The sequence below is a fragment of the Anticarsia gemmatalis genome, chromosome 25 (genome assembly GCF_050436995.1).
Source record: "Anticarsia gemmatalis isolate Benzon Research Colony breed Stoneville strain chromosome 25, ilAntGemm2 primary, whole genome shotgun sequence".
In the NCBI taxonomy this organism is placed as follows: domain Eukaryota; kingdom Metazoa; phylum Arthropoda; class Insecta; order Lepidoptera; family Erebidae; genus Anticarsia; species Anticarsia gemmatalis.
The window spans coordinates 4,421,381-4,436,123 of record NC_134769.1 but is presented as its reverse complement, the minus strand read 5'-3'; the positions used below and the strand labels follow the sequence as shown (position 1 = coordinate 4,436,123).

General features: G+C 35.9%; 1 protein-coding gene across 4 annotated transcripts in view; it reads right to left on the bottom strand.

Moving 5' to 3' along the window:
• The window catches only part of LOC142983936 (uncharacterized), a 136,394-nt gene that overhangs the window by 84,942 nt on the left and 36,709 nt on the right, over window positions 1-14,743 (bottom strand). For all 4 annotated transcript variants that reach the window (XM_076131152.1, XM_076131150.1, XM_076131151.1 and 1 more), the window contains exon 2: window positions 9,607-9,714. In XM_076131152.1, the coding sequence (XP_075987267.1) occupies window positions 9,607-9,714 (108 nt within the window). The remainder of the gene's footprint in view (window positions 1-9,606; window positions 9,715-14,743) is intronic.

The window sequence follows — 14,743 nt, the reverse complement described above, 5'->3', positions numbered from 1 at the left end:
GCGAGGTGACCACGTTAACCACTGCGCGAAGTGTGTATTTCCCAGAAAATAAACAGCAAACATCCTACATGAAGCAATTAGCGAGCAGTCTGTAAAAAACTAATCGATAGTGTTCGTACCAACAAAGTAATTAATCATAGGTATGTAAATAACGTTACAATTCTAACAGAAAATCGTTAAAGAGCAATGTAATCGTATTGAACAATTAAAATACCATTGCGAGTTGTGAGCGAGCGAGAAATTATTCAAATTTATTTACGAACGTTGCGTTTCAGAAATGCAGACTGTGATGTGATTTTGATTTGAAAAGTTTCAGATAATATTGTATGAGTGAGAGGAATGAGGACACGTCAAGGACTCTTTTTACTGCATTCGGAAATGTTCGGGACTCATCCTGTCCCATAAATAAAGTAAGAAAAGATCTTTCAGAATCTACACGCGTAGTGACCCAATTTTTATGTTTTAGCACTATACTGCGTCTATAGTCTGAAGTAGTGTGGACGAATGCTGATCATAAGGTCTCATGTTCGATTCCTAGGGTAGGATAAAGTGCTATTAGGCTTTTATCATTTATATTAGAATATTCCCAATAGTGGTTCAGAGTTGGGTAACACGACCGGTGTATGACATGGTGTATGCCTCTATTACACGGAACTAAAGTTGTTAATGGCGAAACGCGGGTGAATTTATTGAATACATCTCTGTCTACTTTTTGGATAACACAGGCATAATGTTATGTGTGTATGTAGTTAACTCTTTCCAGTTCTGTATGCCTACTTGTTAAGACTATTAAATTAAAGTAGTATTTCTAAATCATACCACAGAATATAAAACAAGAAGTAATCACAATAAAACGGCAAGGTTTACAACAGAAATACAAGAAGGTTTTTCCTCTAAACCTTTTCTCAGTTCATTTGCTGCGAATGTTTTAACCCAAATAAAATTTGTATGAAAATCATGCGTGTTTTCGTGTTGTTGGCTAAAAATGCGTATATTTTGGCAAATGTACACGTTTGACCTCAACAAGTTTCCTAGTATTAAGACCTTCACATTTTGTATGAGACAAAACACTAACTTAATCCCCAAGACCTCCATTTAAAAACACTACTTACTTTTACAATTACCACTTAATATTTAAATTGTTACATACGCTGAATAATAATATGGACGTATGTTACAAAATTAAAATTGTTTAATTGTAAAGTTACGTAAATTATATGAATCTTTAGGCAGAGAACTTTTTAAAATAGTTTCAATCTATTACCTTTCACAGAAGACAACAATACAGGGATGTTTCGATGCTTCAAAACTCTGAATTTCAATATTACTGATATTATCGTATATAAACTAAACGATCGTAATACTATCTAAGTACTGGAAAATATCGATGATTCGGCAATTTGACGACATAAATAGTGATAAAATTCAAAGTTTCTGTCCAATACAGAAAAGGACAAAAAGTTACATTGTTATAAATTTCATATTACTTTAGTTAAAATTAGACATACCGGTTCCATAACAATTACATTTAACAATAGAATCGACGTACAATATCATTATTTCCCTATATCATGTTATTCAATTTTATGAAGGCGTAAATCGATCCTTACCGTGTAACAGAGCGGAACTGTCGTTCGAAGGTTGAGCTTCGACAAAGATATTGATATCACACAGTAATATCATTTTAATCACCTGTCTCACGCGCCAATAACTAGGTGCAATATGGTATTAATTGATATATGGTCAAAGAAGCCTTCTACAGTTATAAGTTCTAATATTAGGTCCGGAAAAAAGTCTTTTCGCATTATAGTATGTATGAACTTGTAATAAAATCTTTTCTCTACACAAGAAAGCTTGATATTTGGGTAACTCACGAGCTAACTGAAGGAAACCTAATGAACCGTGTACTCATTTGTGATTCTTGAAGCCAAAGAGATTTTATTACAAGTTCATACATACTATAATGCGAAAAGACTTTTTCCCTGAACTAATTATTAACGTGTCCTAAATCTATGAAAATTATACGCCATTAAAGGTTTTGAACGAGATATTTGCGAAGTAGGAAAGCAGTGCGGCAGATAATTTCTTCTAATATGATTAATTGAGCCGTATAAACCAATAAAAGTCAAGTAATTATTATAGTACGAGTTTATAAGCATGCTACTTTGTAGACCAAAGATTTGCTTTATCATAAGATTGATTTTGACGGTGAAGGATACTTTATTTTGGGAAATTCATAGATTCACTCATTGTTATCCAAATAAATCGTGCATATCAAGGCTTTTTCATATGTTGTCTGTATATGGTCCTCCCAACTCCAAGCTTTCAACGGCTAAACCTAGTTAATTAGCTCAGCCCACTCTAATGCCTTTTCCGCAACGGAAACGTTACTCATAATTGTTTATTAAAATGGTTGAAGAGAGAAAACACTATGTTTACAACGTTTAATGTCCGTTTTATAATCAGCAAAGCGTTTTATTTTTAGTACTTAATTCGCTTCGAAACCGAAAGCTGAATATGAGTTGAACTTAAATATTTATCCTACTAATATTATAAATGCGAAAGATTGTGAGAATGTATGTATGTATGGATGTTTGTTACTCTTTCATGCAATTACTACTGAACCGATTACGATGAAATTTGGTACATAGGTAGCTGAAAACCCAGAATAACACAGTCTATTTATTCCGGAGTTCCCGAGGGATCGGGATTTACACGGGAAGGGTTTCTACGCGGACGAAATATCACGCCTGTTGTTCTTATCCAAAATATAGCCTAAAAGTCAAGCTTAATAGTCTATCAATGCAACCGAGACCGTTAGCAAAAATTAACATAGGTATAAAAAGCAATAAATAACATCTTAAATGCGTATTGCGTACGGCATTGCGGTGAGCGGGACTTTGATTTACTAGGAAACAAAGAGTTCTTTCAACAAGTCGTAATAAAATAAGTTCTTTCTATTCACCGTACAAGCACGGCAATTTACCAACTCAAAGTATATAAGTACGGCCAATGTGCTATTCAGACAAATTGTTTTCGACAGTTAAGATTGATTCTATGTACAGAAAAAAGCGTGAGAGTAACTTAGAAGTTACCAAACTACCGTTTTAATGTCTTCATTACGATGTAATAGATGTATCATTATGTTATCTATACTAATGATATTAAGTAGTTTGTTTGTGTGTTTGTTGTCTAAGAAAGTAGCTATGAAATAAAGGAAATGTTAGGAGAAAATTGCTGATCATGGTTTAGACGGCGCCACAAAAGATTTAGCTATATAAAACTTTAGTCCAGCACACAAAGCTATCCAACCTAGTTACTCAATGAGAATATCTATGTCATGTTACGAATCAATTTGTCAAATCTATCATTATCATACCTCCTTTTTTTTTTTTTAACGTGGCTAATGTTTTATGCATACACCTGCACTCTGGGTCGAGTGCAGGGTTATGTGGGGCTCTCCCGCCAGAAGGGCGGGCATACCCACTAAACCGCCACGTGTATCCTCACGGCCGCCTGTGGCGGCGTGCGGCGGGATAACTGCCGAAGCATGTACCGCAAGCCGCACGCCACGCGGATACCCCAATTTAGGGGTCCCTCACAGAGGCTGCCCAAAGAACCCTTTTTCCACATGCCGATAGGCCGGACACAACAGCCCATCAGCAACCCTCGAGAGGACCTATTAACTGGACGGCGGTGTCCCCGTAACCGCCGCCCAAAGGTCCTCACTAAGGGGGAATGCGCCGATCGTGCGCCAGCCGCCGACGACCTACCCGGCGGCGACGCATCTGGGCGGCGAGGGGATCAACCTCGCGCGCCCTCTCGGCCTCCTCCTTCCGCGACATCACTTCCTGACTGAAGGTGATCATCGCCCTCCATGCCGAGGCGTCGCAAACCATGGCCCTGACGACGGCCGGCAGCGATAAATCGGCGCCCACCACCGCAACGAGGCGCGCCCTCGGTTCAGTCCACGCCGCACACTCCGAAAGCGTGTGCGCTGCCGTGTCTTCCACTGCGCCGCAATGATGGCACTCTGCCGTCGGCTCCCTCCGTGCCACCTTCCACAGGTATCGGCCGAAGCAGCCGTGACCGCTAAGGACCTGTGTAAGGCAATAGGTGATGACACCGTGCCCTCTACTCGTCCACTCGACAATCATTATCATACCTCCTAACTATCAACTTCTACTATCATGTCGATTATCGTTCAATATCTAATATACAAAATTCTCGCGTCAGAGTTTTCGTCGCCATACTCCTCCGAAACGGCTTGACCGATTCTCATGAAATTTTGTCAGCATATTGTGTAGGTCTGAGAATCGGCCAACATCTATTTTTCATACTCTGAAGTGACACAATTTTTTTTACATTTATATGGCAAAACAACTTTTGCTGAGTCAGTTAGTAATTTTTTAAATCTATGGAGAGCAAACTGAGACCCTAGAGCTTCCTTGCATGAGTGCCATTGGTTAAAATCGATGGTGGTATTAGTCGGTACAAATCCTGAATTTTCTGATTTTCAGCCCTTGAAAGTGGTAATATCTTAACCAAATTGTATACCTATGATAAGGCTTAACATGTGTGTGTATGGTGTACAGTTGTAGATGAACCGATAAAGTAAAAATAAAAATAAAATGAAAAATATATTGCAAGATTTCTCGCCCTATAGAAAGTGTATTTGAGAAACTACTTCTAAGTATTTGTATTCCAATCATTTTTTTATACTCAAACAAAGTAACAATATGTGTATTTGATAAAGAATTCCACTAACATAAAAGCAGTTTTCAGTAACATGTACAGATCTGATTAGATAAACAATAGTGTAAAGTATTGTTGTATAACATAAGCCAACATAAAGCGAGGCGCACTGTAATGTCGACCATGAAATGTATAATACGAATAGATGCAGCAAATAGTTGTTATCTATTTTTATGATGATGATTGCCCCACCTGCCAGGATGTCCTCAATATATCAACGAAGTACTATCTGATGGCATGCACTGTCACTAGGGCTGACACGAGGTATACAACTTATTCACATTTGGAAAGCTTTCGCTCCCATTTTTTTTCTATTTGATACGTGTGAGATTGGTATTGAATATTTTTTGGTGTTCAGATTTTAATAGGCAATCGATATTTGCATTTTCAAACACCTCTATAGCTCTATTGTGTGCCTATATTTTTTGATCAATCCTATTATAAATGCGAACGTTTTTGAGGATGGATGGATATTTGTGACCCTATAACACAAAAACTACAGAACGGGATTTTATGAAATTTGGTACACTTATAGCTTATAGCCTGGATTAACACATGGGATACTTTGTACCCCTAGAAATCATTTCACAAGTACCGGGCAGTCGCTAGAAAGACATAGTTCCTAAAAGATTGCAAAGATTGAAACGTATCTCTGCATTTTCTGACCAAAATAACGAAAAGCAAACGGTCTTCTTGTTTGTGTATCGTCAACACCAATTTTGCTTTAAGCTCTCCAGCTTCCGAGAAGCAAAGGCAATCACAGTGTTTGCACAGTTCAAGTAGAATTAAACGTATTAAGTTTCGATCTGCGGTTTCATCTTCTGAATCAATAATTGGGTTATGTTGGCGTTACGCAACGGGAGAAATTTATGAAAGCAGGTCACTCAGAAAACCGCTGCCTAATCTCTCGGTTAAATCCAATGAAATGATATTGATGCCCAATTACAATATCATTGGTTTTGCATTCGACTGTGAAATATAGCTGCGTTAAATGGAAAATGATTTTGCTATGTGGTTAATGCAGGCGATAAAATTTATGATGAAAACAGAGTAGGTATAAATGTGATCACAGTGATTTTATTTTGAGTTATACGACAAAATGCTTTGATAGTTTTAGTCAACATCATCTTTAACGCATAGTATAGAAAAATACTTAGTGCGTATTACGATATCTCAAATTATGGCAATTGACACTTATATTACTAACCAAGACAGTCCACTTTTCATGTCAAATTCGGCACAAAGAGGTAATGAAACTTCATATATTTTCTACAAATAAAAGATTATGTGGCTAAAAATAGTGAATACTGAAATGACGGCCAACAAAGATGAATGGAAGAAGAATACAATATACATAATGAGCACCAACCCCGAAATCAGATAAGGGTAGAGAAATAATGAAACAAACATGACTATTAAATTTCTTCTAATCATAATTCTACTAATATTATAAACGATAAGGTTCGTACGGACGATTTGTTACTCTCTCACGCAAAAACTCCTTGATGATTGATGAAATTTGACTTACAGATAGATAACCTGGATTATCGCATATATTTTTTACTCTGAAAAATCGTTCCACGCGGGCGAAGTCGAGAGCAACAGCTTGTATTACGTTTTTAAATGATTATTATGACACCTTCCAGAAGCTTTTCAATCATAATAATGATTTGTATATTTCCTACACGCAAAACTTCAATAACTAATTTAGTTTTTTACACTAGCCGCCTACAAATTAGAAACATTCATTTCAGTCATTATGATATTAAATTAAAACTTATTGTTATTGTCATTTTGAAGGTCGAGAATCAAAACCAGAAACGACATGCAGTAAATAGTTTATTTTTATGAGAATATAGACAAACGACAAGGCAGAAGGGATGTGCCCAGAAGTAGGTGTGGTACTTGCATTTCTATGTAGGTAATGGAGAATTCTGTGCAACCGGCGGTCCTGTATGACAAGAGGTATGGATGTGAATGAAGCAAAGGAAGTTCGTAAGGATTGTACCAAGTGACGTTCTCTAGTCTCTGCCTACCCCTACGGGAGGGCGTCATATTATGTAAGTCCCCAACCCGCACTTGGCAAGCGTGTTGGACTTAAGGCCTAACCCCTCCCTCATTACGGGAGGAGACCCTTGCCCAGCAGTGGGACAGAAATGGGTTAAATGTATTTATTTATGCATGCTCTGTGCTAGCGCGATTCCTGATTCGCAACGATCGTATTGCTTTCGTATCGAGTATTCGACAATTAAAATTACTTTTTGCGGACTAATTCTTTCAACATACGCTAGGCACGTTGATAAATGTTCTAATCTTCTATAGATCGCTTGTATTCGTTATTTTATGCTGAAATAAATTATGATGCCGTAAAAACACATCTACGTGATGTTAGCTTAGGAAATTGAAAATAACGAAAAACCTTTCAAAATAGCGACTGAAGTCGCGGACACGGGTCAATTATACGCTAATGCCACATATTGTTTTTTCAGAAGGTGGATAGACTCTATAGAAAATTTGTTAAGACATTCTATACAAACCTATTCATGCTTATTATTAAAACATATGAATACGCAAGAACCATATAAGCAAAACTTCAAAACAATCGTTAATAATCTTTTCGCTACTTATACGTCGCCTCTGTAAGTGTTTCGGATTAACATACTAGAACGACAAAACGGGATGATTTATTCGTACGATCTGTCCATACCGAATGTAACGCGAGACAAATTGCGTCGATTTGTCAAAAGCAGCCAGTCTTTTGACACGTGTTACAGATTTTGCAATTGCTAAATGCTCAGCAAAGTTATGATTTTAGTAGCGCGATTCTCTACAGACGGTACCGTCAAATATCGAAAGTTTGACATTTAAAATGTACTGCCAAAATAGTTCTTACGGAGCCCGGTAGAGGCGCTAAACAGATGTTCGTGTAAAATTTCTCGATAGGTATCCGGTCCGTAGCCGATAGTAGAATCGAGCTACTGGGCAGACTAGACTAGAAATAAATTCTGAATATGACAGTACATTGTGTCTGGTAAATTGCAACCAGCATGGGAATTGGATAATGTGTTAGCATAAACAGCTGTACCTTTCAAGGACCTATCCATCGGAAAAAAGCATGTCTCGTTTTACTATAAGCAATTCAATAATTTTATATTTATTGAGACAAGCAAGCAATACTTTTATTTTTAAAGTCACAAAATAGGGAAGTTGACTACCAGTAAAATCAGCTAAAATCTTTATGAAACGTCAAAAACACATTTTAGTACAAAAATACAATGTAATGACGTGACGTCATTAGTATTCGTAGTTTTTAGTCTGTAAAATTACAACAATATTTACGAAAAGAATTCATAGCCGAATTTTAAATGAATATTTTACAAGTACAAGTTAAATAATTTTTCGTTAACATGACACATGACAATGTGTAATTGCAAGCGAGAGACTTCGATAAAATTACATGACTTAGTTCGCACTTTTAAAATGGCCCGAGTATAACTAATTGTGTGTTTATTTAAGCGTATACGACAGCCCTACATCAAAGCACCGATAATACAGAATGTACGTTAAATGCGTGTGCGCATACTCATTCAATTTGCGTCGTTACCGTTGCAACAATCAACTCCCAGGAGATTACAGTAACACGGTCTTAGACCACTAGGGGCTGGGACCCCATTCCTTGATCTATGCTATTTGTAACATAATTACAGAATTGTTTGAAGTTTCCTATACGTTTACTGTGTTGTTAATAGCACGCAGTAACTCGGGGTTATTGTTGATTTGCTCTACTTTTCACTGGCTTATTATACTAATGTACTGATAATAGTTAGTTATTATTTTTTATTGTTATTGAATTCATAACCGTCGAATAACCTGTGTGGTAGATTAAAAATGACGCAAATGCTTGAAATAATCTGTCAGCATTCCACATTAAACTACTAACGCGATTCTCTACAGTTAGGTATTACTTCTTAAAATGTACTGAAAATATAGTTGCTAAAACGCCTGCTAGAGGCGCTGATCAGACTTTCATACGAAATTTCTCAATAGGTAGCTGGTTTTCGAAAGTCGATAGTGGTAGAGTTGGTCATGTTGTCGAGAGTTGTCGAGAGTCGATAGAAGTAGAGAATCGTGAAACGAATAGACAAGAGATGAAACCAGGCATTAGTATGTCTTAATCATAGAAACGTCAAGCAAATAAAATGATTAAGTAAATCTTCGTGCAGTAATATCTGTTAATAACAAACTACTAGGATAAAGCGATTTATTAAACCGATATTAATTGTACGGATAGCTAATAGTAAGTTTGCGTTAATCTATGTAATTAACAAACAGTCGATAAATCTCTGCAGTAATAAACGTATTTATACGCGGTCTCTCTGATAACATCCGATTATCATTTTTCAAGTTAAAGTGTTAGTTACTTATTATATTTTCTATCGTGAAACCTAGTAAATCTTTGATTGAGCTAAAGACTTTCTTTCAGGGATTTAATTTCTTAGTAAAGCTAATGCCAACGGGTTTGAATGACTCTTAAATTTTAGTCTCTACTTACAATGTGGTATAAACGTTGGTATATAGGAGAAAAAATATATTGGAAGCAGAGAGTGAATGTACCTGTGTATTGTATAGACAGTAGACACATAACGAATCTTCCATCTCCGACACAGTTGGTTAGATTCAAATCAACTGGCCGCCGTGGCCGAAAACCGAATATTATTTCAGAAGGTGTCCTCATCATCTTCTAAGCAAAACACCTTCTTAACAAAAATATAGCACTCTTTATGTTCTCATAAAAAATGCTATATTTTTGTTGAATTTAGTTTCAAATGAAATATGTTTTAGTAAACTTACGGAATTGCATGTGTTGATATCTTTGACTGCGCCGGAGTCGAGGAGATCGACGACTGTGTCGAGCTGTCCGGCGCGCGCCGCTCGTAGGAACGCTGTGTTTGGGTCTATCTGTAACAAACATACAAACAATTAGCACTGTCAGGAACTTCAGCAGTAACATTCTTAGTTAAATAAAAATATATGTAAACACATTTTAACAATGTCCTGTTTTTGGATAATCTAGCGCGATTCTCTACAGATGGTACTATCGAAAATCGAGATTTTGACATTTAAAACGTACTGGAAATATCCATACTAATATTATAAATGCGAAAGTAACTCTGTCTGTCTGTCTGTCTGTCTGCTACTCAATCACGCCTAAACTACCCAACCAATTTGCATGAAATTTTGTATGGAGATAGTTTGATACCCGAGAAAGGACATAGGCTACTTTTTAACCCGGGAAAATCACGCATTTCCCGGGAAAATTCAAGTTTCGCCACCGAAGTCGCGAATAATCAACATCATAATGACATTGAATTAACAAAATTCCGTTGTCATGGTAACAGTTTTAATGGCGGATATGCTTTAGCGCGAGTTATATGAGATATAAATAATTTTGAGAATATTTTTCGTGAAAAAAAGCATATTTTGTTGTTTAGGAATAATTAAGCTTTGTATTAGTAAAAAAAAAATCATTCACGCGAGCGGAGCCGCACGGGTCAGCTAGTAGTTCATACGGCATCCGCTAGGGGCACTGATTAGATTTTCATACGAAATTTCTCGATAGTTCGTAATCAACATCAGTAGTAATACCGTCATACTGTAAGTTATGGCACGAAACTGGTTGACTTAGATAACGTGGTGCTCATTTTGATATATTAAAGAGAAGAACCTTTTGACTACTTTGGAGTAGACCTTTTATTTTAAATTTCAATTCCCAAGTTGCATCTGTAGTGTATTTAAAAACTCTAGGAGCGATATTTATTTCGTCATGCACTTTGCCACGTCATGCTACTTATCTATAAGGGGTAAATCAGACACATAAAGTACTTTCAACACGTCACATGGCTGAACACCCTCTATCATAACAATAATGTCACATACAGAGTTTTAGAATAGCATTTTCACAGAGGGCCGGTGACAATAGCGATGTGTGCAAGTGAAGTGTCGTTTACAAATTGCCAATACGTCGAGGGGCGAAATGTTTGACGGCAAAAGCAATCTGTACTTGAAAATAAAATATTAGGTCGGGGAAAAAGTCTTTTCGCATTATAGTATGTATGAACTTGTAATAAAATCTTGGCTTCAAGAATCACAAATGAGTACACGGTTCATTAGGTGTCTTTCAGTGAGCTCGTGAGGTACCTAAATATCGAGCTTTTTTGTGTAGAGAAAAGATTTTATTACAAGTTCATACATACTATAATGCAAAAAGACTTTTTCCCCGACCTAATACATCGTACTACTGCAATTCTTGCACTAACTTTATTATATTCGAAAAGTTCTTTTCTTGTCTTAGTTTAGCATTGGACTCTAGATTCGTAAAGTCCTATTCTTGTTTTAGTTTAGCTTATTGGTGTAGTTGAATAGTGCCTATCAGAGCAGGTTTAATTAGAAATATCATGATTGAATCAACAGCAATACAGTGTATAAACCAACAATCATACCTCGAGGGAAATCATAACAATTTCAGAACTTATATCTATATTTACGAGCCACGCACCGGCTTTATTTCATGCAATTACTCCCAATCCCAGTACAGCACAGTGCATTTAACTATGTTTGTTCGTAAGTCGAGCGTGACCAGATCACAAGACTAGTCCTACGCTTTCTATCCACAATCATTTACCAGCGAAACATTCAAAGATTGTATTAAACCAGGGCTTCCCAACCTTTTCTTGGTCCGGAACCCCTTTAATTTTATTATTTTTAATAGACCACTATGAAAGTATATTCAAAATAAAGTGTAACAATCATACTGTAAAAAAAAAAATTTTTAAATAGTTCGCGGACCGTATTTTGACTTCCACGGACCACTGGTGGTCCGCGGGCCACTGGTTGGGAACCACTGTATTAAACCAACGTATTTGTAGATTTCTCCAACGATTATCCCGATGAGTAGGCCCTTTCAGCTCGTTTATTCAAGGTATCTGATAGAAAAGCGAATAAATTCTAAGCACCGTTCAATGAAATATGATATTATCTACTTAGCTCGCATTAATTGTGACAATTTATAGCCGCATTGTATTTTATCTGTTCGTTTGTTCGAACGAGAATTATTGTACAAATTATAAGTTCTATTAGGGGAATTATTCATGAAATGGAGTACTCAGAAATGTAATTTATAAGTCAGTAGCTTAAAAAAGCGGGTGGGAAACTTGAATAATTATTTTTTTCATCGTCTGCTACGATAATTACTGATGTCTTTTCATTGATAAATGTAAATAGCATCGTAGCATTTGTATCTACAAAAACGTCTATTTGCTTGTCCTCATAAAGAACAAAAGTTATGATGCAAACACGTGTAGGTAATTACAAGACAATTAAAACTTTCACATACTCATTTCAGTTGTAATTACAGTCATAAAAGTACAATTTATCTATTCTATTTCCTATAAAAAGTCACGGTGCGCGGTGTAACGAAGTCATTTGTGGGTTATAAAGCTTATTCGGCATCGTGCCCTTAGATTTCACGGCTCGATCACCGAACCCACGATAACTTATCCGTTGGAGATGGAAAAATGTAATTTTTCGCTCTATTTACTGCACACGAAGGGCCGAATAATCTACTTTACTTTTAACGACAGACAACACTTCGAACTTTTTATTGGTTTAGCAACTAGATGTTTAAAGCTAGGGTTTAATGAATGATTAATTGGTTTTTTGTTTAGGAAAAAGCGGCGGTATCAATTTTAACGGGACTAGAGAATGCCCGGTGACTGCGTCAGGAAATTGTACGGATTGCCACGAGAATACCTGCCAATCTTTAAAATAGTTTTCTCTATTACAAAAAACTTCTATAGCTTACGATTTACACTATTTTTGCTAGTAGTTACAGTTTATGCATTCATCATATCATTCATAAGTACTACAAAAAAACCATTGACACGAAGAAGAAGTAGAATGCATTCATCAAAGTTAAACACGAAGTTAAAAGCCAAAATTGGTATTCAAATAAATATCATCATACCTAATTACTTTAGCGTAATTTTGTTACAACTTCATGTTAAATTAGGGGCGAGGAAATTTCATTACAGCTCTACAACGCTGTCTTGATACCTTAGAGCATCTAATAAACTGGTCGCTATTCATATATTATGTAGATGTATGCTAAAATAATGCCTGTATGAATTTCATTACATGAAGCCTTCGTCATTTTCAATATTCACTACCTTTCTATATAAACCAGGTTCGTAGATATGCAAAAATGTGTAATTCGCGTAAGATTTTTACCGTTACAATTCACTTCCCATGTTTAGAAACATTACCTTTTTTACGCAGTCGGCAAAAAGGCAAGAAATCTTTCGATTTTTCATCAAAATTTTCCATTTATACAAATGTTATTTCTGTTACAAAAAATAGCATTTAAAATGTAATTAAACCCATTATCATAATGTCAAATGTAACCTCGAACAGCTAATTAGTTTAAAAGCTTAATGAAATTTATTTTAAAGGACAATACAATGCGAATGTTTTCACTTAAAACGAATTAAAACTCTTTGCCGTGAGGGCAATGACCCGTAGAAACAAATATGATTGTATTTTAGCATCACCGTGCAGAATTACGATACGAGGAGAATTGTTTCTGATAAGAATTGCTATAACTCATGAGAAGTTGATTTTTATATCTAGTGAGTTCAACCCACACTATTAACTAAATGCGTTTGAAAATCATCTCTTTATTTTTTCCAGACCTTATAGACACATATTATATAATATCTTATTCTACCTGACGCGGACGCCACCTTAATCATCTAAAATGTATTCAGGCCAATGATTTATTACATTGAATAGACACTATTACAGTTCAGCCAATTTACACAAAAATTGTAGTATTACACACTTCACACATAAGCCTTGTCTACGAATCACTCTACCTAGTGGCAAAAACCTCACTAAAATTGGTTCTGTATTTTCTGTTATCGCGAATAGACAAACAGGGAGACGCAGCGGGATATTTTTTTATAGTATGCACACGCAGTTTATCAGAAATATATTAACACACACAAATTTGTGATTTTATGCCCTCAATCACCATCAATATTGATTTTACAGGACACGCTATTGAAAAACTCATTTTTGCAATAACTATTTTATAGTTAGAAAACTAAAGCCTTGTTGTATGTCATAACTTTTATATTCCTTCTGGAGTGAATTATAAGAAATTAAATTATTATAGTTCTAATTATTTTATACGTACAATTCAAACATAACAAAGACTAACAAAGGAGAATAAATTGCGAACGCTGGCGGCATTGTTCTCTCAAAACAAACTAAAAAAACGTTCTCATATTTTTATATTAATTAGGAGAAAAACAGTATATTTTCAAGTTTACAGGAAAACGTGACCAGCTTTACAAGTTTCATTATAATTGGCTTCGGGCGTAGGATGGAAAACTTGTTGATAACACATAATAGGATGTCGATATCTATTCCTGTATCATTATTCTATTAGATAGATTTTATTGAAGATAAAACTTAATTTATTAATACATTTTTAAAAGCGTTTAAGTCTCTAGTTATAAGATTACTTGCAGTTAGGGAATGCAATCCCGACTCGAGATCGTCAACTCGAGATCCCTCGCGATCAGAAATATCAATCCCGCGGGATCCCGAGATTTTCGGGATCCCGTCCAGTTAGTAAAAATAATACGATTAAAACGGCTTGTTTAATCTATACTTAATATTATAAAGCTGAAGAGTTTGTTTGTTTGATTGTTTGTTTGTTTGTTTGTTTGTTTGAACGCGCTAATCTCGGGAACTACTGGTCCGATTTGAAAAATTCTTTCATTGTTAGATAGCCCATTTATCGAGGAAGGCTATAGGCTATATATCATCACGCTATGACCAATAGGAGCAGAATAACAGTGAAAAATGTTACAAAAACGGGGAAAATTATGATTATCTTAAGTGACGCAAGCGAAGTTGCGCGGGT